At 35.6% G+C, this 20,670-nt stretch overlaps 1 protein-coding gene across 2 annotated transcripts; it reads right to left on the minus strand.

Annotated features, from left to right (window-relative positions):
- Positions 1 to 155: 155 nt before the first annotated feature.
- Positions 156 to 19,964, minus strand: KRIT1 (KRIT1 ankyrin repeat containing). 2 transcript variants are annotated; one of them, XM_053954042.1, is made up of 17 exons: positions 19,659 to 19,964; positions 18,882 to 19,003; positions 18,415 to 18,574; positions 17,231 to 17,323; positions 16,169 to 16,298; positions 13,796 to 14,039; positions 13,395 to 13,510; positions 12,834 to 12,977; positions 11,554 to 11,710; positions 11,180 to 11,287; positions 9,598 to 9,754; positions 7,362 to 7,513; positions 6,560 to 6,726; positions 4,637 to 4,724; positions 2,755 to 2,961; positions 2,333 to 2,449; positions 156 to 1,876 (listed from the first exon to the last, which is right to left on the minus strand). In XM_053954042.1, exons 2-17 carry the CDS (start codon positions 18,981 to 18,983, stop codon positions 1,808 to 1,810), a joined length of 2,211 nt encoding a protein of 736 aa, XP_053810017.1. In that variant the 5' UTR covers positions 18,984 to 19,003; positions 19,659 to 19,964; the 3' UTR covers positions 156 to 1,807. The 2 variants fall into 2 exon arrangements, 1 of the variants encoding a protein (XP_053810017.1); XR_008433050.1 differs by lacking the exons at positions 156 to 1,876; positions 2,333 to 2,449 and adding an exon at positions 3,365 to 3,547 and having other exon boundaries at positions 2,889 to 2,961.
- Between the last annotated feature and the right edge of the window lie 706 nt (positions 19,965 to 20,670).

The raw sequence follows: 20,670 nt of genomic DNA on the forward strand, positions 1-20,670 counted from the left end.
CTCTCTCTGATCCTCTCTGATGCTTTTCTTACATAACTTACAAGGATGAGCCTTACAGAGAGCCTACAAACTATTGCTCTTTGGTAATAACACATGCTTGGTGTAACATTTGATAGCATCTTCATGCTGGTTACAAAAAATAGAAACACCAAATATGATTTGTTGCAAACAATTTATTAGGTAGTAATAAATAAGAATTTAGCAGAAAGGACTATACAGCAATAAGGCATATTGATAGTATAGTTGTATAGGCAATTGACACACCTTCCTAACATTTTCCTCTAGTTTTCTAAGAAAGTGCTACATAGAGAAATGTATTTCTGATACAACTGACAAGTGCTAGCAGGGATGCATGATGAAGGACCTGACTGCTGCATTATTTACCTTAAATAAAGCATAACAATCCATGAAAATTTACTGTTATTTAGGCCTGTGAGGTTTAAGTAGAAAAGTACAGCTTGCTAAGAAGAATACAAAATACAAGTCTCCTACTACTTTAACTTCTTAAACTGCAGCTACTAGTAAGGTATGAGTAAAGTTACTATACAACAGCACAGTTCTTCACATTCATTGTAGCTTTTATTTGAAAACTTAGAGGCAAGTGCTAATTTTTATTTTTCATAAAACCTTTTTTTTTTTTTACAAAATATTGCACACCGTTTTAGCATGCAGTTTACACGGAAGAAATAGTCAAGTGCACTTAAGACCCTGAAATACAACCAGAAACTTCAAAGATTTATGTTACAGATTCTATTTTAATGTACAAGGATATGCTTCAGACTGCATAGAATCCCACCTTACACTTGGGACCCAACTTGTGGAGCCCCAACCCTGACTCTACAAAGAGCAGGCAGAATGCTTACAAACTGTTTCTGACTTCCTTGTCATCTTCATTCCTGCATCCTGCACTGCTTTTAGCCTGAAGAAACTGAATTAATCAGTAAGAAAATTAATTTAAGAGACATAACTTAGTACTTCCTGTATGAGCTTTTGTTACTGCATATGTGTTGCAATCCAGGGTAGGATTTATAAAACTTTCTGAAGTCCTCTGAGTAAGGTTCATCTGTAAAAATCCCTGTCTCCCTCTCCTCCATACATACATTTTATATTGCACAGCAAAAGTAAAAATCCATTCTACAAAACAAGCATGCTAAACATTCAATATGGCTTCTGAATGATTTAAAGTATTTCCCTTTTGGCATCCTCATGCAGTATTTTAGAATAAATATGAATACAAAGTATGAGAAAGTTAAAAGGAAAAGCAAGCTAAAATGTTTGTCAGAAACCAAATAAAAAACAAGAGTTTATCAAAAGTAGTTGCTCAAAGGTCTAACTGGTCTTTTAAGCGTATTTTCAATAGTATCTTAAAAATACAGAGTGTCTACAAAATACTGCAACATATACCACCTGCTTGATGTTCCACGCAGTGACACGAAAGGTAAGTAGGTTAACTGAGACTTGCTTAATGGCACTGGTAGTCCCATATTTCTCTGGGAACAACAGCTTTACTGGATTCATGCTCGTCAAACTCGGTAAAACATTTAGATTTCATCAGCTTTATTGGTTAAGCTCAAGCCCTACAATAGTTAATATATGAAACACAAAAATATTTATAAAAATAATAGATATGTTGTATATTATTTTTAAAAAAATAAACCATGCAGTTTCTGTACAAAGTTAAAAAAACTGTACAAATTGACTTTTCTATTGTGTAAAATTCATGTACATGGAAGTCCTGTTATGAGGAGGAACAAGTTGTTTTTTGCTCAGCCATCAGATGCCATCTCATAACTATTGTTCATTTCCATCACTCATTTCTTTCAGTTGGCATTAGCTGGCCATTTAATTTCATCAGGAGTTTTACAACGAGTCCTGCCTGTGTAAAGGGATGCAAGTAAATTCTATCAGCATTTCAGAACTATGACAATCAAGTACGTGACAAAAGTAATTCTCAGCTTTATCCAATCTCAAACTCCATTACTTTCGATCACAAAGTTACTGGCTCCAACTCTCTGAATCTCATTGTATTTGGAATTAAAGAGAATGAGGGATTGGGCATACGCAAGAAACAGTTTCAATTAAACAAAAGATTTATCCTAATGATTATAGATATATTTTATGTATTTTGAATTCTGAAGGCTTCACATGCTAAGAAAACAAACAAACATTCTGAAATATTAATAATGAAGTTTTAAAATAATTTTTGTGGGAGCTTGGCTTAGGCTTCTTTTATACTGTGCAAGGGTGGTCAATCTCAAGGGACAAGAGGCTTGTGTATCTAATTTAGGAAAAAAATAATTGAACATAAAGGATGTAAAATGATAGTGCTTACCTGTTTGGTATGTACAATAAAGCTCATTTTGTTTTCCAGACTGTGGATTTGAAAACATGTATCTCCATCTCCCAATTGCCACATAAAGCAACCGTACTTCAGGCTGAGGAGTAAAGCCTATGACCAAATGTAGGAAAATGTCACTCAGAAAATATCCTCCATACTTGCAAACTGAACTTCCCTTCATTCACAAAGACAGGATTCAGACTTAAATCACTACATTCCACAATGCAGTTGTAGTTCATAAAGTAGTAAAGTGAAAAAATTCAAGACTTTGTTAGTGACTTACAAAGACCTTAAAATCTTGCAAATTTTCAGTCAAGTTTAACTAAACTGTTGGATGGAAAATCACATCTATACAAAGATTTTAAGAAAAGAGAATTAAGTTTTACAATTTTCACTGGCAGTTCACTTAAGCTGACCTTTGTTTCCATGTTGAGGAGGTGCAGCCCTTTTACATTTACTCCTACATACACTTTGATGACTTTATGGCTACTTGAACTTGCTTTGGTGAATATCTGTCCTGTGAAAAAAGCTGCTCCATAAGTAGGAATTTCCCAGCAATTCTGCAAGAACATGCGCTGAAGGTGATGCATCTCCTTACTGACACCTTCACTGGTGCTGAGATTCTGAAATTAAAGAAACAATGGCAATCAACAAGTCCTTCCAAACAGCTGTAATTGTCTGAAGAAAATCCACTGTTCAGTGCAATCCCTACTAAATGCTTATTTCCAAAGTGCCTTCCCATCAACCATCTTCCTACAGCTAAATTAAACCTTAGAGCCATGGAAAGGCTCAAGTGCTAGAAGAGACTGAGGCAAAACCCAGATACCTATATGAGCCTTGGAAATCTGAGCAGACACACAACCTCTGAAGGGCCCCACAGCTTTGCCTCTCCCAGAAGTAATTGGGACTTGGGATCAGCAGCTATGCACCCATCTGACACCAAATGCATCACAATCCTTAAAACTAAGTATTCTTCCTCCTTTTAAGGAGTCCAATCCAGTGAGACATGGTAATATGAGCAAGTACCTCCTTCCAAAAACATGGATTGTTTTTTCTTTTCTAAGCAAAAAAGAGGTGCAGATCTTTTTTCATTAGTGGAGCCTTCATTCAGACTGAGACAGGCTTCTGTTCCTTCCTCTTCAGTACAGTGCAGCAGTCAGAATAAACTATTGCTGGAGTGCTCCTCAAACCAGAATGATAACAACCACTCTAACAAATAAAAAATTGGTTGGGACATGGACAAGATCAGAAGGCACAGACACGAGGGAGAACACAAATCTTCAACAGTTAGGGGGCCATGACTGTGGGTGTGGTAGACAGGATCAGCCTCTCTGGATCCATACCCTGCCTTATAGCTTACCTGAATTCTACACAGCCATTTGTAACATGTAAAATCTTCAGAACAAAAGATTGCAACTTCTTTCCCCTTCCCCCCATGCCCCACACCCCAAAATAATGTCTCAAAAGCAGAAGTCAAGAAAGCTATGCTCATTCTTACATATAATTTGATGACAGAGTAGACGACTTTGCTACACCATAGTCTTAGACCACCATCACCCCCTCCTTCATCTCTATTAGAAAGATAGGAATGATCTGCTAATTTCTGACAAAAAGGGTGTGAGCAGCAAAAGAAAGTTTATGACTGAGTAATCTCATCTCAAAAAGAGGAGCAACGTTTGAAAACATTCACTAGGTGCTTCTGCAATGTTTCCCGGCAGCTACCTTTAGTGATGCACATCGGCTGGTACAGTTCTCCTTCTGACACACCTCACTTTTTCCACAATTATTTGTGAAGACCACAAATTTAATCTGACCTCATTTGGGACTGACAGCCCTTGGTTAGATGCATTTTTACACCAGCAGCCCAAGTCCAAAGAAATTAAAATTTTTGCTCAATTAACTGCTCTAAACAAAGGAGTGTTTGTGTGTGCATGTGCACATCAGCAGCACTACCAGATCCCTAAGATACAAGTTACACTGACAAAAAGAACTTTGGGGATCTATTGCTACAAGCAGACATGGAAATTTAAATCATAGATTTTTTCACACCTATGCCTGAATTGGAAGTGTGCCCAATACAGAGCTAACACTGAAGGTAAATGAACAGATAACAAACACATTTACTTCTAACAAAGAGATCTGTAAGTACACAAGAAATATATTACACAATGAATCCCAGAAATTCAGAGCATACACATTTTTAACTTTCTATACCAGTATTTCTGTTCATTAATTGACAACGAAACAGTCAAAAATGTTTAAGAACAGGATTTTTTACTACCTGCTTATTTATCTCACCTTGTATTCATGAAGTATCCTGTTTGTCCAATGAGGAGCTTTGCTTTTTAGTTTAGTTATTGGTACGATAGATTTAAGATTTTCTTCACTAAGAGAAAGACAAAGAGGAACAAAGTTTTTTTTTTTTCACTAAACAAAGTAAGAAAAAAGAACAATGTCTGCTACAGTGTACCTTCAAGTCACATACTGAGCTAGGCAGTCAGCTCCTACTCTATGTTGCCTCATGAGATGAGGTGGTTTCCTAAGATACAGTGCAATTCTCAGTTAATGAAGATCTGGCTTTACGTTATACACTCTGTGTCACACGTCATGGACATGGCATGGAGAGGAAATGCCAGCAGAACACACGACTCATGCTTGGTTAGAGAACAGTTTGATGAATTCCAGGTTAGAAGCCAAAATTACATACAAAATGCCATTTACATCAGCATATCACATTCTCAGAACATATGACAGACTGTAGATACTCTTCCTTTCACTCCTGTAGTCAGCACTACCAAGGACTCAGCCCAATTAATTTCCATAAAAGAGAAGCTACTTACATCAACTGCCTTTTTAAAAAAACCCAAAATGCAGGAAACAAAAACACTAAAAGGAAGAATGCAAGCCTTTACTAGTTTGCTTTTATGTACAATTAAGACAGTTTCAAGACCTATCACCTATAGTGATGTAACCTATTTAAACTGTATTTGGCAGTATATATGATCTGCCAAGCAAAAACCCTGCACAGGAGAGTCCATCAGATCTTTAAGGTCAAGGATACTCTCAGATAAACAAACAGCTATGGATGTATTTTTGGAATTACCAGTCTTTTAATGAACTATGTCAACTATAAAAACAGATTATGAAACTCCTCATCTATATGAAGAAGAATTATGTGAATATGGATGGAAAGCATGTCCAAATTGCTTTTTATCTAACCCAACCTATCTTTGCAGGTAATCCTGTCTGTAGAGCCAAACACTTCCACTGAGCAGGATGAACTTGGAACCACAGTACTGATAGGCCTCAGTGTGGAGAGGAACACCACCCTGCAGCTGCTGAGAGCCAGCAGGGAGTAGTTTCATACAAAACTCAGCTGCACTGAACTGCACACTCCTATAGGAGGTCCCACTTAAACCTTGTTCCCCTTATGCTCCATAGACTGGCTGTGCAACTGCAGGACAATACATGCAAAAACCCATCGGGCCAAGGCAGCTCAGCTGATGCGGTGAATAAGAGAAGATGAGAAGTATAGCAGCATTCCAGAACAGCACAGATGCTGTTCCATGAATGAAGTGAGGTGGAGATGGCAAGGGGTGAAGGTGCACACAGTAGAACTGGAATCCTCATGGGCTCAGATACTGCTGTATATGTATATGTGGGAAGAACAAGCCATCCCAAAATAGCTCAGCTACTGTTCTGCTGGCATGCAGAGAGAAGGGGAGAGAAAAATACCATCTGTCTGAGCCCTACTGGTGCTATGGGTTTGACTAATTTAGTACAGCATTTCTCCTACAAATGACAGAAGAGAAACAGTATCGCTGCATGGTCTGTCTAAAGAGGTAAAGTTAATCCCAGACATTGGTCTAACTGCCACAGTAAGATGCTTCTTCAACATTGCTCAAAGCCTCAGTCCTGTCAGAACCCTTCAAATGAATACTGTTGTTTATTTTGGTATTACTGTATCTCAGGACAGATTTTACACACTACAGAACCTCTGCTCCTCTGTCTAGGACTGCAATAATTAAGATTAATACATTTTCACACACGATGTCCAACTTCTATTAATGCTACAAGGGTTACATGATTACTCTGAACTATAGCTCAGTGATGAAGAAAACCAACAAATATACCATACCTAAAGTCTGCGGGTTCCATAGGAAGTGCTATCTAAAAATACTTAATCTAACCCATAATTTTAAATTTTAAACACATACTTACTTTAGAAAGCCCTGTTTATGTTTCTTGCTCTCATAATTTCCATAGACTATTTGTAGAAGCAGACTTGCAAGTGTAATCAGCTTTGCATCAGGTGATGTATAAAAACCTTTCAGTAAATTATATCTGGCCTCATCAAAAAGTATAAGAATAGCCAATGGATCCTCAATCTGTTAAAAAGATTTAAATAATGTGATTTCTTTATAAAAAGGAAAATAAGCTTAGAAACTATCAATAGCATTTCTCACTGATTCAGAGACAGAAGACAAAGGTGTGATCCTGACTGAAGTGTACATTTTAGTGGTGCTTTGTAATAGAAGCATTGTTTTTCATTTACTTACTTCAACACTTCACTGATCTAACACACAAATGAAAGGCAACTAGCACACCATGCCCAATCAAAAAGTTCACAGAAATACTGGTATCTTTGGATTTTTTCCCCCATAAATTCATTTTCAGTAATATGTTTGAATAATCCCATTGAAATCAACCAATTAAATAACTGAAAAAACAACAGCACAAGTAAGAAAATCAGACAGGTTGTTTTTAGCTGTATGACAGACAGACTGACACATGAAGACATTGGATAAACCCAACTGAGAGGGTGAGAAAGAGAGAGAGAACAAAGAGATGGCAGGAAGGCAAGAGAGAGGAAGGGAAGAATGTGAAGACTCAAACCATTACAGAAAAGGAGATGTCAGGTTTAAATAAGTTTGGAAATTGCTACAGTCACTATACACACTGAGTATTGACAGTCCAAGTGTTCTGAGTCTGACCATAATTTCATTCACTTCCAAGTCCTGACCTTTTTTTCTATTTCCAGTGGAAGTCTCACATCCCTTCTCAGGAAAAGCTGTGAAGTTTCCCTTTGAGGATCCAAGTTTGTCAGTTCAGTGAATATTTCAGGCCAGTCTCGAATATGCTGTAAAGGCTTGTGATATGGCTTCAGCTGGAGACCTGAAAAATAACAGGTTTGTTTCTAAATAAACAAACAGAATAACCCAGCACATACACATAAATTATTAAATGCTGCACCAAACTCAGAGTACCTGAAATTGAGGACTCATTAACAAATGTTTTCCCTGTGTTTTGTACACTGCTATATAGAAAAGGTTTTGAAAATACGGATTTATTGACAAAACTCTTAGCATCAATTCACTAAATGCAATAGGGTTGAAACTTCATTATTTTCAGTTTCTCAGGAGCGAAGTGGTATTTAAAAATGTAATGGAGTACCAAGACTGACCTTAAAAACACAATAATAAAACACGAGAGACTGTTGTCTCTATTATTGTGGCAGAAATACAAAGTCCAATAATCTTATTTCTGACAAAAGAATACAGATATAATTTATCTTATGAATGTATTTGCCCTTTTTGTACATATATATAAAAACCATAAACTTTTCAGAACAGACATTCTTCTTTTTAATCTGTAAAATGTTTTGACAGGCTAAAGTCAATCACTGTTTCAGGCTCTCTTGTGTATATGAGTGCTGAGAAATTAATACAGAGCTTTCAGCTACAGTCCTACTGTGTACTAGAATCTGTATCTTTGGCTTACTCACTCACCCTGCCTGTCCTTGGAGTATTGCTTGGCTTTTCCTAGGAGGCTGTATCTGCCTCATCCTCACTGCTCTGGCTTTCACACTGTGGCATTTCACATTATATGAAAAGTGTAAATGGATATGTTATAGTGCAACATCTTTCACTGGGAACAATCTGTTAATTTAACTTATCCATCTTACATTCAAACACAGAAAAACATCATCTGTTCTACAAGCAAGAAGCCTACTGGCCTTACAGTTGTACACAAACTGCAACATATTTTATAATGAAACTTGTCTATTAGTTAGTTGTTTGAAGTCATAAATCAGTAGCTCATTTTCAGATCTAGGCTAAATAGCTAGAGAATTATTTGCTGTTACACAAACAATTTGTCAGTGAGCTCTTCCCTGCAAATGCAAGGGTAATACCTCAATGATTCTATGAAAACATTACATACATATTTAGAAAAGGCAAAAGCAGCAAGACTTTAACCCTCAAACAACTTCCTTTTCTTCACATTAACATCTATGTTTAGCTGAGGGTTACAGTAGTCACGTGGCATACAGCAAAGTAAAAAGGCCAATGGTATGACACTGGAAGAAAAAGATTAAAGAAAAATAAAGAAAATATTTCCTGCAATAATTAGAGCTACTTTAAAAAATAAATAACAATACCACTGTAGCAGAGCGCTGGCAACAGTAAATAAAATTCTGAATGCAAGGCTTCTGTGTTAATGACACTGTCAACACAGTATCCTACCAGACCTGAACTGAGCTTTGTACTCCACAACCTGTCCCATAGCTATCCTGTTGCAGCAGTACTGTTGCCCACATTATCTGAAAATACCCAACCACACTCATTGACTCTTTTGGGCTTCTATTTATTTTCTAGTATATATCTCAAATAAAAACTATAATATCTTTTTTATTTAGATCAGAATTACCAAAAAATAGCATAAATATAAACATGACATTTTACATCAGAATTCTCTCCCATCAAATATATTTGAAAACTTGCTCATCAAAAATTATTTTGGTGTAAAACACAGGGAAATTCATATGGTTAAAGGTCCTAATGAAAAAATATTAATCATCTTACTTTAATTAGTAGTTGTAAAAAGACTAAACATTGGTAAAAACAACTACATGCACCCAAATTCAGATAGTCTGGGAAAAATATGGATAAAACCAGGATAAGCTACTAGTAAGGCCTATGACAGGCAAAGTGCCCTGTAACAGAAAGTCAACCTGGAACAGCCTCATCTTCCTGGATGAAACACATTACAGATGCGAGAGTGATACGGTCAGACCTATTTAGAGTACCCAAAGTAAGAGCTAAAACAGAGAAGCTCTCCACAGCTCTGAAAGCAGTTTGGAGACATCAGGCTGTGAAGCCTGTCTCCTACTCTCCCAAGACAGCATTACTTTTTCCTAAAGGTGAACAGAAATAAACTGTGATAAACCCTCAAGGATGACCATTGTCCCTTTTACTTACTGAGGTTCTCAGAACAGATCCAGATAGTGAAATACTGCTGAGTTTCTTGAGACAGGCGCATGCCCTCCATGATTTGCTGGACAGTTGTGTTGTTTCCGTGTTTCAGCTCGACAGAGCGATATGACCCATCCATACGGTAAATTCGTGCCTTTTCATACTACATAAAAGTGGGAACGTATTAAACAAACAATTTGTTAAAATCCTTTCTGTTTCTGTTTCTAGAGAGGGAAGCAGTTTTACCATGTATCAGTAACATCTATAATGTTGGGAAAAAGAACATTGCACAACTCCTACATATTTCTTATTTACCCAAATTGCTTGTTTCACGTTCTGTGCAAGTTCTTACACTGTGTTGTTTACAACAGTAACTCCAAGAAAGATCTTGCTGGTATTCTGAGGACTTCTGTTGAACTCAAAGGCAAGTTCCCTGAGGGATCTGGGCTCAGCTATCTATGCATATCCCAAAATGTTCACTTCGCTGTTACTGGCAGGTTATGAATTTTTCCACTCTATACTAAAAATACTTATTTTTAGAGGGAAGCACCACTCTTTACTCAGAACCTGCTACAAGAATACAAACTCACTAAGTCTTATAGTGCTCCTGTAATAGAATCTAAACAAATCTTATAAATTATAAATCATTTTCCCCTTCACAACTCCCATAGCTTTCACTAAATTGCACGTGAGCCCACAGTATGTCTCCTGAAAGACATACATAAGCATAAATCAGGTGCTTAAAGCATACGTACACAAGTCAAAAATCAATGAAATGTCTTATTTTCATTTCTGTAACAGATTAGATGTTTCAGCTGCTTGAATAAAAACATTTCAGAAATTTGTTCTTTCTCTTCCTCAACTCTACTAAGTCATCAAGAATTGAGTTCCTAAAAACTTCTGGAAATTATTTCAGAATTTATTTTGGAAATTAATTATTTCAGAAATTAATTCCTCAGTTAATTCCTTAATTATTTCAGAAATTATTCATGCAGAGTGAAATGAAGATAATTTAAAACATCTTGAAAAACTGACAGGTTTAGTACCACCTACTTACAGGGATATAGGTTGCATTTGAAGTCAAAGAAAATAAACAAATGGGTTTATATCATTTGACTAATTTTAAATCTACTTCAGGATAAGAAGAATTGCATTGTAAATTTTGTTTCCTATCCTGGCTAAATCTCCACTGGCTGCCAAGGAAGCCTGCACTAACTGACAAAAAGCCTATTTCATAGAAGCCTACATTTAGCTAGGTGAATGCTCCTGCTTATCAGCATATAAGATAAGAATGCATAAAGAAAGCTGATGGTTGCGTTGTCAAAAATAGACAAAAAATCAGTAGCTGATGTGATGCTCCTACAAATAAATTGGAGCATCATGTTTATATGTCTTACATGTATTTCCTGAGCCATGAAATAGAACAGAAACATTTAAAGACACACAAATCCCAGTTTGCCAATATATACACTAACAATTTCAATGTGCTGCACGTTTCCAGTAACAGCCAGAAGTGACTCTAGCTCTTCTAAAAGATTAAGTGTAAATTAACTATAAACTTTAAAATATTTAGAAAATAAACTCATACAGGTTTATTTATGGCTTCCTTCAGTAGTTTTGCAGCTTCTTCCCACTCATTTTGTTTGTTCTCTTCACAGACATTCAGCGGAGATCTTCCTTGTTGATCAGTAATGTGCTACAAACAAACAGAAACACTGATTCTACATTGATTTCACTGGAGACAGGTAAATATTTACACATTTTTGAGATAATTAAAATCCTTGATACCAGAGTTCAAACATTTAATTGATACACAATGGGAAAAACAAAGGTAATCAAAAACATTTAACCATTTTTCAGTAATTGCTAAACAAGATCATTGATCTGACACCAAAATATTTCTCATACACGAGCTAGCAACTGTTTCTAAATCTACTATTTCTATACACAAACAGAACTTACTCTGTCAATTTCAGGATGATTTAGTAGAATTTGTACTATTTCAGCATGCCCACCTCCAGCAGCAAAATGAAGAGGAGAGCTAAGTTGACCATTTAAAAGATTTGGATTGCATTTCCCTTTCTCCAACAGCATTCGAGTGGCTTCAACTTTTCCATACCTGCAGACATGATTAAATCAGAACACACAGCAAATATATACTAATATTTTTTCAGATGGTCCTAATTATGAAAAAGTATTTTTTCAGATGGTCCTATTTGTTCCTATTGAAAAAGTGTGGTTTTTTTCACACTGAAGAGTTTTTAGCTTTCTAATTACACCAGATACAATGGAACATCGTAAGTTTGTAGAAATTAATATCAAGTTCTACACTTCTTTGGTAATCACTGGTCTAGTAAGCATTGATTGGATTCATGATAGACAAATAGAACCTTGCTTTAAGCTAGCTAAGTTTGGGTAGTTGCAGCAATTCAGTCATGGCAGAACAGAGTCCAGCTTTGTCTGGAAAAAAAATGAGCGAGAGAATCAGAGTTCGGTTTCTGCTTGTCATGCAGATGAATCATGAGGATTCTTAACCCCCATGCTTATAACTGGTAACTCTTGTGTATATTTGATGTATGAAGTATTTACAAACTTTGATAAACTCTAAAAAGCAAGTAAGAATATGGGCTTTTTATAATCAAGTTTGATTTTCATGTTATTCCTATCATCAGACATATTGACCACTACATATACAAAAGACTAACTTCCATAAAGATAAAACAAAAGCATCTTTATGACTGAGAAAAGCTTTCAAGCACTTACATATTAAATCACAGAGTTACAGTCAAACATGTTGACCTTTGTAAATCACCTAGTCCAGCTTCCCACTTAAAGGGTGGCCAGCACCAAAACATGCTCAGGTCAGCTACTGCTGTGCTGTAAAACTGCTCACAGGCTTAAGCCAACACAGACTGTGAAAGTTACCATGCTAAAATAGACCCAGTGCCTCCAGCAGGAATTAGAATAGTCAGGAGAGATACAAGAGGCAGTAAGTAAGTGATGACATGATCTCCACAACTGGTCTCCCCAAAAACCATTCAAATTAAAATTATCTCAAAACCTGAAGCAATGTTTTTCTTCAGAAGGTTAACACCAGCATATATTATAATGAAAGCATGAAAAATCTAGAGGGTTTTTTTTTTTATTTCTTCTTTTGGAGGCTGATAAGTTACATAAATGATAGTGCTAAAGAATCATGATAGCTAGAATGCACTTGATTGGCAAAACTATGCTTGACTCACCAGCATGCATAATGGATTGGTGCCCAGTGGTCACTATCCAACTGATTAACAGAAAACTTTTTATCCAGAAGGTGGCTTAGTAAATCAGAGTCTCCTTCACAAGCACTGCGGTGAAGAGGGAAATCATCTACCCACTGGTGTTCCCTACGAATTAAAAGGGGAAGCAAGAAAAACACTATTCAGAAATATTACAATTGTTGAGAACATCAACTTTTTATAGCACTAACCATAGATCTACATGAAGAATAAAAGAGAAGTTCATGCAGCTAAAATGTGCCAGTATTCATACAAATAGGTTTTTTGTCATGCAGAAATCAAGCCACAGCTGTATATATTAGAGTAAGAAATGCTTCTCTAATGTTTGTAATTTATACCTTTCTTGATTCATCCTTTAACTGTTGTATTTCAATATTTTAGGATTTCAAATAGAATTTCATTTAAAATATGTATTTCTACAGTGAAGCATAAAGTAATACGAATCTCATTTTAAGTCTACCAAGTGCTACTGCAATAAGACAAAACAAAATTATCCATTAATGAAAAAGGAATGTAACATAATACTTGTCCTCTGTGACACTGCTCATGCTACGTTGCCACTTTTCTCTTTTAGGAATCTGAATCTTTGAATAGTCTGGGGCTCCAAGGCCAAAGTATGGATTTATTACCACCTTGTCAACCTGTGAAGACATAATTTAAACACAACTGAAAAAATATCTTACTGAGATGTGGCTACACAATCCACCATTCCAGTCAGGTATTCTCTTGAAACCAAAGTTATGATAGTAACATTTTATAATGAAAGAGAATTATGATCAAATATGAGAATTTGAAAAACTATTGCACACTTACTGCTAAATAAACAACTCTGATGTGAGCACACACTCGTATCAAATAAATGAATGAACTCTAAAATGAAAATGTATGTATGTTTCACAAATACAAAATGAAAATATAGTTCTTACCCTATTGGTATACTGAAGGTCAGATCCAAACAAAGGATTATAGATACACATATCTGCTTTCTCCAATGCCAGCATTTTACTCTTTATTTCCAGGGCAGTGTAACCCATGTGCAATGAGCTTTCTGTTTGACCAGGTTCTATAGCATAGGCAGGGTTTATTACATTTGTTTTAATTCTCTCAAGAGGAGATGGTCTGAATAAAGCTGGGATGGAGTGAGACTGGGTGTGCCGTTCATCCAACCACCTGCAGGAGAGAATGGGGAAGTAATTAATTTTCAGGTAGAAAATGATCATTTTGGTCATGCTGTCCATTATTTTGTTTGATTAGGGAGTGCATATATGATAATCACACATTTGAATTAAAAGAAAATAATTATAATTTGCACAGCCACTTTTATAAGACTAAATTACTCCCTGAATGTGAAATTTGCTAACTACACTCAGTTAAACAGTTGTATTTGCTCAATTTTGTGTGGATGCAAACTCTCAAAGAGAAGGAAATTATACACTAAAAATAACACGGGTTATAACCACAAAACCACACCAACATTTCATTTACTTTCAGTTTATTAACATTACTACTCTGAAAAAATGTTGAAACTTTAAGCAGTTTTTTTAACGGTGAGTTTCAATATCTGTACTGACTTAAGCTTTTCAGCTCACGTGTTTCATTAGGGAAAGACCGGAAAAGGCAGCAAACCAGAAGGTTCAGTTTCCAAACCGCTAAGTCTCTTTCACACAGGCTACCACCTGCCTTTTTATAAAGTTCTGCTGAAGTTTATTCTCTTCTCACTGCACTCCTACTGACAGTACTGAAGAGCTTTAGAGCCCACTTATTCTGTGCTACCAGGGGAAGTCAGTACTGTACACCTGCTGCATTTTTCCTACTACATATGCAATATAACACAGGGCTCAGGACAAGCTGTTCATCTCAAGTTTTGGATAAATACATTTTTACCAAATTGTTAAATTGTTTTAGTGTTATATTAAGTGGTGCATTAAAGGTCTAAAGCCAGGTTTGTATTTCATTTTCTGCACATGCCTTCTCACAAGCTTGAGGTAAAAATGTGCTTTGCTGAAATACAATAAATTTTGTTTAGTGATTGAGCCTGGAAATAGAAGAAAGAGAAGTAAGTACATGCTTTGGACATCCACTGACAGACCACTTGGATCTTGTCTGTCCCAGAATCATATATAAGGATGGCAGAAGGTAACCTGCAGTTCAGTGCATATGCTTAGGCCTATTTTTAAGTCCTAAATCCAAGCTATTAATGTCCTGCAAAAGCAGCATTCTCTTCACTTACTCATGGACCTGGCAGAAAGAACAGTAAAATTGTAGTCATTGTGCTATAAACACCCTCTAAGGTATTTTCAGGCATTTTCTCTAAATATTTGGTAGATAAAATAGTTATGGCAGTTTAAATCTTTGAGAAGTATTGTTTCAGATTATGTACACAGAGGATAAAAAATATAAACTGTTATATTATATATATAAACTATTATACATCCAAGGCTTCTTGTAAGGCTTGAAACACTTCAAAGCAGAACTTAGAGCCTGAAGGCATTCAGCAAGCAGCAAATAAATTTAACTGGTATGATGGTATACATGGAAATACTAAAACTCTACTAATAAACTGTAAAAATCCTACACACAGAACCTTTCAGGTAATAGCCTGTAGCATGATTTTTTACATTAGCCGGAGGTTTCAGCTAACTTTATTACTGCAAATAAGTTCATACACAAGTGTGTCTGGTATTTCTTGGTTAAGGGTACATTAAAAAAAAAAAAAAAACAACCGAAAAAACCAAAACAACAACAACAAAAAAAAACCCCACCAAAACAACTGTTCATGCATTCAAATTCCAAACTACTATAAATCTTGCTAAACAACTAATCACCTTTCTGAAAGTTAATTCCCTAGTGCAAATAAATTTGTGTATCTGGGGAAGATGCACTCCCTTTCTACAGGGAGATTTAATTTAAATGCAAATCTTAATGGTATACAATTACAGGATATTTTTACTACACTCTGGCAAATGTTCTTACTCAAATGACAATTATGTAATTTACAGAAGATTAAACATTATGATTTTACAAAACATTCACTGTGAGCATGAACTTCCAAAAAGCTACTTCATTTAGATAAACACACCATTCTTGAGTTTGCTAAAAGACTTTTAGAAATATGTTGTCAAGGTTTCAATTTCTGATAAACATGAAGAAAATACCATGATGATTTCCTTCTTAACCACAAGAATGCTATTAAAACTATGTGTTACATTGACAAATGATCTTTTTAATATATATTTATATTTTGATATAAAATATCAAACTTCTAATTTTAATGTATTTTTACTGATGGTGTCTCTTACTTATCCAAGGCAATTAACATTTTTGCAGTAAGCGTAGCAAAGTGTGTGCTGGATTCGCTGCAGACTCTCATGATGTCTTGTAAACAGTAGAACACAGGGCATCCAGGACTGTATGTGTATTTCGTATTATCTAAAAAAGAAACATTCTCTGAAGACACATCAGTGAGAAGAATCTTATTTTCCCTTCTGCATCTTTTGTAGTTACACATCCCTAATTAAGACTATACTCTAGAGTGGAGCGACTTAATTTTCTCCAAATAATAACTGATAGCAATTACATACAATCCTTACATAGCAATTCACAACCCAACAGGTTAGCCTTAAAACCCCTACGTATTCTGTCACTATTCCATCAGTGTGATCAGGTTCATTTGAGGAATAAATGTTAAATGCATCCTGTTGCCAGAAAAAAAAAAGGAAGATGACTCAGGACCAGGATGGATATATATTGGTACTGGTAAGTCCACAATGGTATCTATGTTTTATCAAGTCCTGTAAATAAGGCAAAAATAAAGAAGTTTCCCCAAAAGCACACATTTTACTTCAATATTTCTAAAAATACTTTCTAGACAAGTAATTAACATGGCTTTCTAAAGAATTTATTTACTGTTTAGAGACTTACTTATTCTTCTCTGAGTAGAGAACACTGAACTGAGTAGGATGTCTTAGAGTTGCATTCAGCAAATTCTACAAAGGTTAAGGCCTGTGTTTTGAAATATAACCAAATGCACAAATACTGCTTAAACCAGAGGTGTGCTATTGTTACAAGCGCAATACATTAAACCAAAGGTTTCTTCCTTGATTTTAAGTAACTTCTTCAAAGTTGCAAACATTCAGGGAGTTTTGCACCTGCCTGCAACTTTTAATGTTTAAATACAGAAAAAGCCTTATATAATATTAAAATATATAAATATCTTGCATATTATATATATATAATTATACATATAATCACATATCAATGAGACAGATATATACCACTTAAATATTTCATATAAAAAAAGAAACCCTCAAGTGAACTTCTGCTAAAATGGGTGCAGCTTCACAAATCATGCTCTATGTTACCTTTCACAACAGTTGGAACAATGTAAAGAGATGCCTCCTGGCCTGCCTTCTCTCCATCTAGAGGAAACTTCTTCATTAACACCACACGCTTTCCTAGCACATTATTTAAAAACAAAAATCAGACAAAACACAAAACAATTAATTAATCATCAAAACAAAGGAAAAATCTAGAGTTGGCTATCTGAAAGCTTACCAGACTTAATCTTCCTACTTTCTAAGAAGAAAAAATTATGATTATGAGCTATAATCTAAAAAAAGTGAAGAAAATTTAAATACATATGAAAAACTAAAGAACATAAATATGTATATATCCATTAACATGAAATAATTATGTGACTGTAGCCCTTTTTAACTTTTCCAACCTCAGCAGCATATTTTAGCAGTGTACAAACTAAGCTGGGCATAATTAATGCTTGGGCCATCTGAGTGAGTCAAATTAAAACTCTCCAAACTATGTAAGGAACAGAGTATTTGCTTTTAGAAGGCATTCCTCTATGTGTATTAATTCTGTTATTCTGTGTTTGCTGCATTAATAGCTCTGTTACATCCACTCAGCTGCAGCTATTACCATCTGCAACATTTTACCACGTAAACAACAGAGACAAAGTCCACAGCAAAGACCAGAAGTCCTTTAGTCATTATACTTTATACCAACCTGGAAATGTAATAGGCTGACTAAAACAAATTTGTCAACATAAGTGTGATGTTCTTTGCTAGATTAGCTATGTAACAACAAGGAAAAAGATGTACTTCTCAAATTCCATCTGTGAGTGATACAGATACGCTAGAAATATTTTCATATAGATACTGTTTTCTGAACAACTGACTTAATAATCAGTTCTCTAGTCCAAGTCAAGTTTTAGCTGAAGTTATGGATACAAAAGCCACTTTGATCTGGTTTACTGGAAGTTAAGCTGTAAATCTAAACTTGAGGTGAAGAAGTAGCACAGACGAAGATTCATTTATTAACAATCATTTAGTAAGCAATTTTAGAGATTTGGAAGGTAAAGAAAAACAAAGGTACATTAAAGGTTTTAGCTGTATAGTTGGCTTAGGTTTTTTTGATGAACCTCAAAATCTATCTTCTTTGTACTAATTTCATGCTTTTGCACAACTTTGCCATGCCAATTTAAAAAACATTTTTATAGTGCTATCAGTAGTATATTAGATTAAAATGGTTTTACCTTTAATACCCTGATTGGCTGGTGAAATTGGTTTGGTGGCTTCTAATACATAATCCAAGATGCTCTGGGTTATCTCAGTGCCTCCTTGAAGTTTAGTTTCCAGCAAAACTTTCTTTCTTTTTTTCTTTTGGCCTTCAATGGGAACTTCAAGAAGCAAAATCTTTCAAACAATAATGAAACAAAAGAAGTTTAAGCACAGCTGAAAAGAAACACAGAACTTAAAAAAAATTATTATTATTATTTATTATGCCACTGTAAAAGTAGTAACAAAATTCAAGAAGTACTAAATGTTGAAAAGCAGAATGATGAAGTCGAATGACCTCTGCAGCAGACTAAAGAGTAAAAGACAAGGCTACATTCTCTTCTGTTATATTATTAGGTATTTACTATTTAAAAAGCCAAATAACTAATATTACTAATACTAATATTACTAATTACTAATACATAAAGAAAAGAAATAGCTTTACTTCATAGGACTTAGCTCGATATTCCCGAGAATTGAGGCTAGCAGTATTTTTTGGACGAATCACAGCAACATATGCATCTCCAATGTTTTCTGGGTTTCCCATCTCTCCTTCTTACTTTATCACTGGAAATAATGAATAAATAGGAAGAAAACGTTCAGCTGAAAAAAACATCCAACAGCTCACTAAACTTCAGGATGCAGTGCTCATATCCACTGATGCTTTGCATTATTCATTTATTGTTCTTTAGCTGGAGAAATGCCAATGGCTGACATAATTCTGCTTCCTTTTAATGAAAGGGGAAAATAGGACCTCATATAGACTTGATACAAATAAGCTTGTTCTCTAACCAATCTTTAAAATAAAAGCAATGTATTTTTTTTTCCACTTTGTAACTATCTTCCCCATTTTGCAAACCAGACAAAGGCCAAAGAAATTTTGAACTCTGGAAAAGATATGAAATTGAAAAAGAAAGCCATTTCAAAGTGACAAGCACTGTGATTTATAAATTGTGCCATAACAAGTATTGCACTTCTATGAGTTCCACATGGATTGCAAGAAAATATCTGATTTTCATCTCCCCCTGCAAAGTAGAACACAGTCTTGCCTACAGTCAAGTAACAAAGCTGATAAAAATAAACCATAATATGGATTCATTTACTTAGTTTTATTTCAGTGAGGCTGCAAACTGGTGCACAATTCATCAAATCAAGCTTCTGAAAGGAATATATCTTTAGTTTCTGAAAAAAAATAATATAAGCATTTAGATGCTTTGCTTACCCTTCTGTTAAACCAAGGTGACAATTCCTAAAATCACAAAATTGTATGGAAATTATATGGAAAACCTCCTAAAGCAAAATCACATCAGCTTCCAGAAAGAAAGTTATGTCTGACCATTTCCACCTTCCAGCTGATCATTTTCTTCATCTGCAAATGAACACCCTTTCATTCCATAGCATCAGTAAGCACATGCTTTTTGCAGATTAATTCCTCCACATATTTTAAATGTTAGTGTTTCTAGCATCTCCACCTCTTCTAGAAGAAACAGAGGTCTTCAGATTCCTATGCCCTTAGTGCAGTATTTTTCCTGGGATCAAGACTACCTGAAAAGATATTGAAAAAACCTCAACATAAATAAGAGCATGGATATTTTCACCATCAGTTAGGATAAATACATTAGTTAGAGGATTCGGTGATGGTATGTGAACAGTGTAATATCTGAAGAGAAACAGCTAATGATTTGCATTACAGTAGCATCTAAAAACATTAAATAAGCAACATGCCGACATATGAGAATTCATCCTTTAGGACAGTAATAATTTTTAAAGGAAAAAGAAACAACTATCCCTTATGCACGGCTGGGAAACACCTGCTTCTTGGGTTTCCTTACACATGCTACACAGGGTTTGGTCATAGGCTTGTGTGGAGGGAACCTGCACTGGTACGGCTGGGTCACCTGGATGACAGGTGGAGGGACAGGTGAACGAGCAGTGGGTGAACTCCCTCGGCCACTGCTCTGCACTAAATCCAGTGCAGAATGAGCATGTCTGTGAAACTGACAGGGCTGAGACTTGCAATATGACTCCAGAAAACAAAAAGTGAGGATGAAGGTGGCGGGGGGAGTGTGCTGTAAGGATGTGACAATAAACACAACCAGCTTCAGAAGACACCACCGTGAACTGATTCTGACCAAACCCAGGTGCTGACAACGCGACCCCATTCCAAAGGCTGCTGGTCTATGGCACACGCCTCACCCAGGCTTCTCCCAGAAACGCCGACCCTTCCTGCCTCC

Source organism: Vidua chalybeata, chromosome 1 (genome assembly GCF_026979565.1).
Source record: "Vidua chalybeata isolate OUT-0048 chromosome 1, bVidCha1 merged haplotype, whole genome shotgun sequence".
Classification (NCBI taxonomy): domain Eukaryota; kingdom Metazoa; phylum Chordata; class Aves; order Passeriformes; family Viduidae; genus Vidua; species Vidua chalybeata.

Bases quoted from the DNA above. Each gene is read 5' to 3' on its own strand.
- KRIT1 (XM_053954042.1), bottom strand. From the start codon at position 18,983: ATGGGAAACCCAGAAAACATTGGAGATGCATATGTTGCTGTGATTCGT. The intron at 18,575-18,881 runs GTAAAGCTATTT...ATTGTTTGAAAG, and splicing joins ATCGAGCTAAGTCCTATGAA to ATTTTGCTTCTTGAAGTTCC. The intron at 11,288-11,553 runs GTAAGTTCTGTT...GTTTGTTTGTAG, and splicing joins ATCATCCTGAAATTGACAGA to CACATTACTGATCAACAAGG.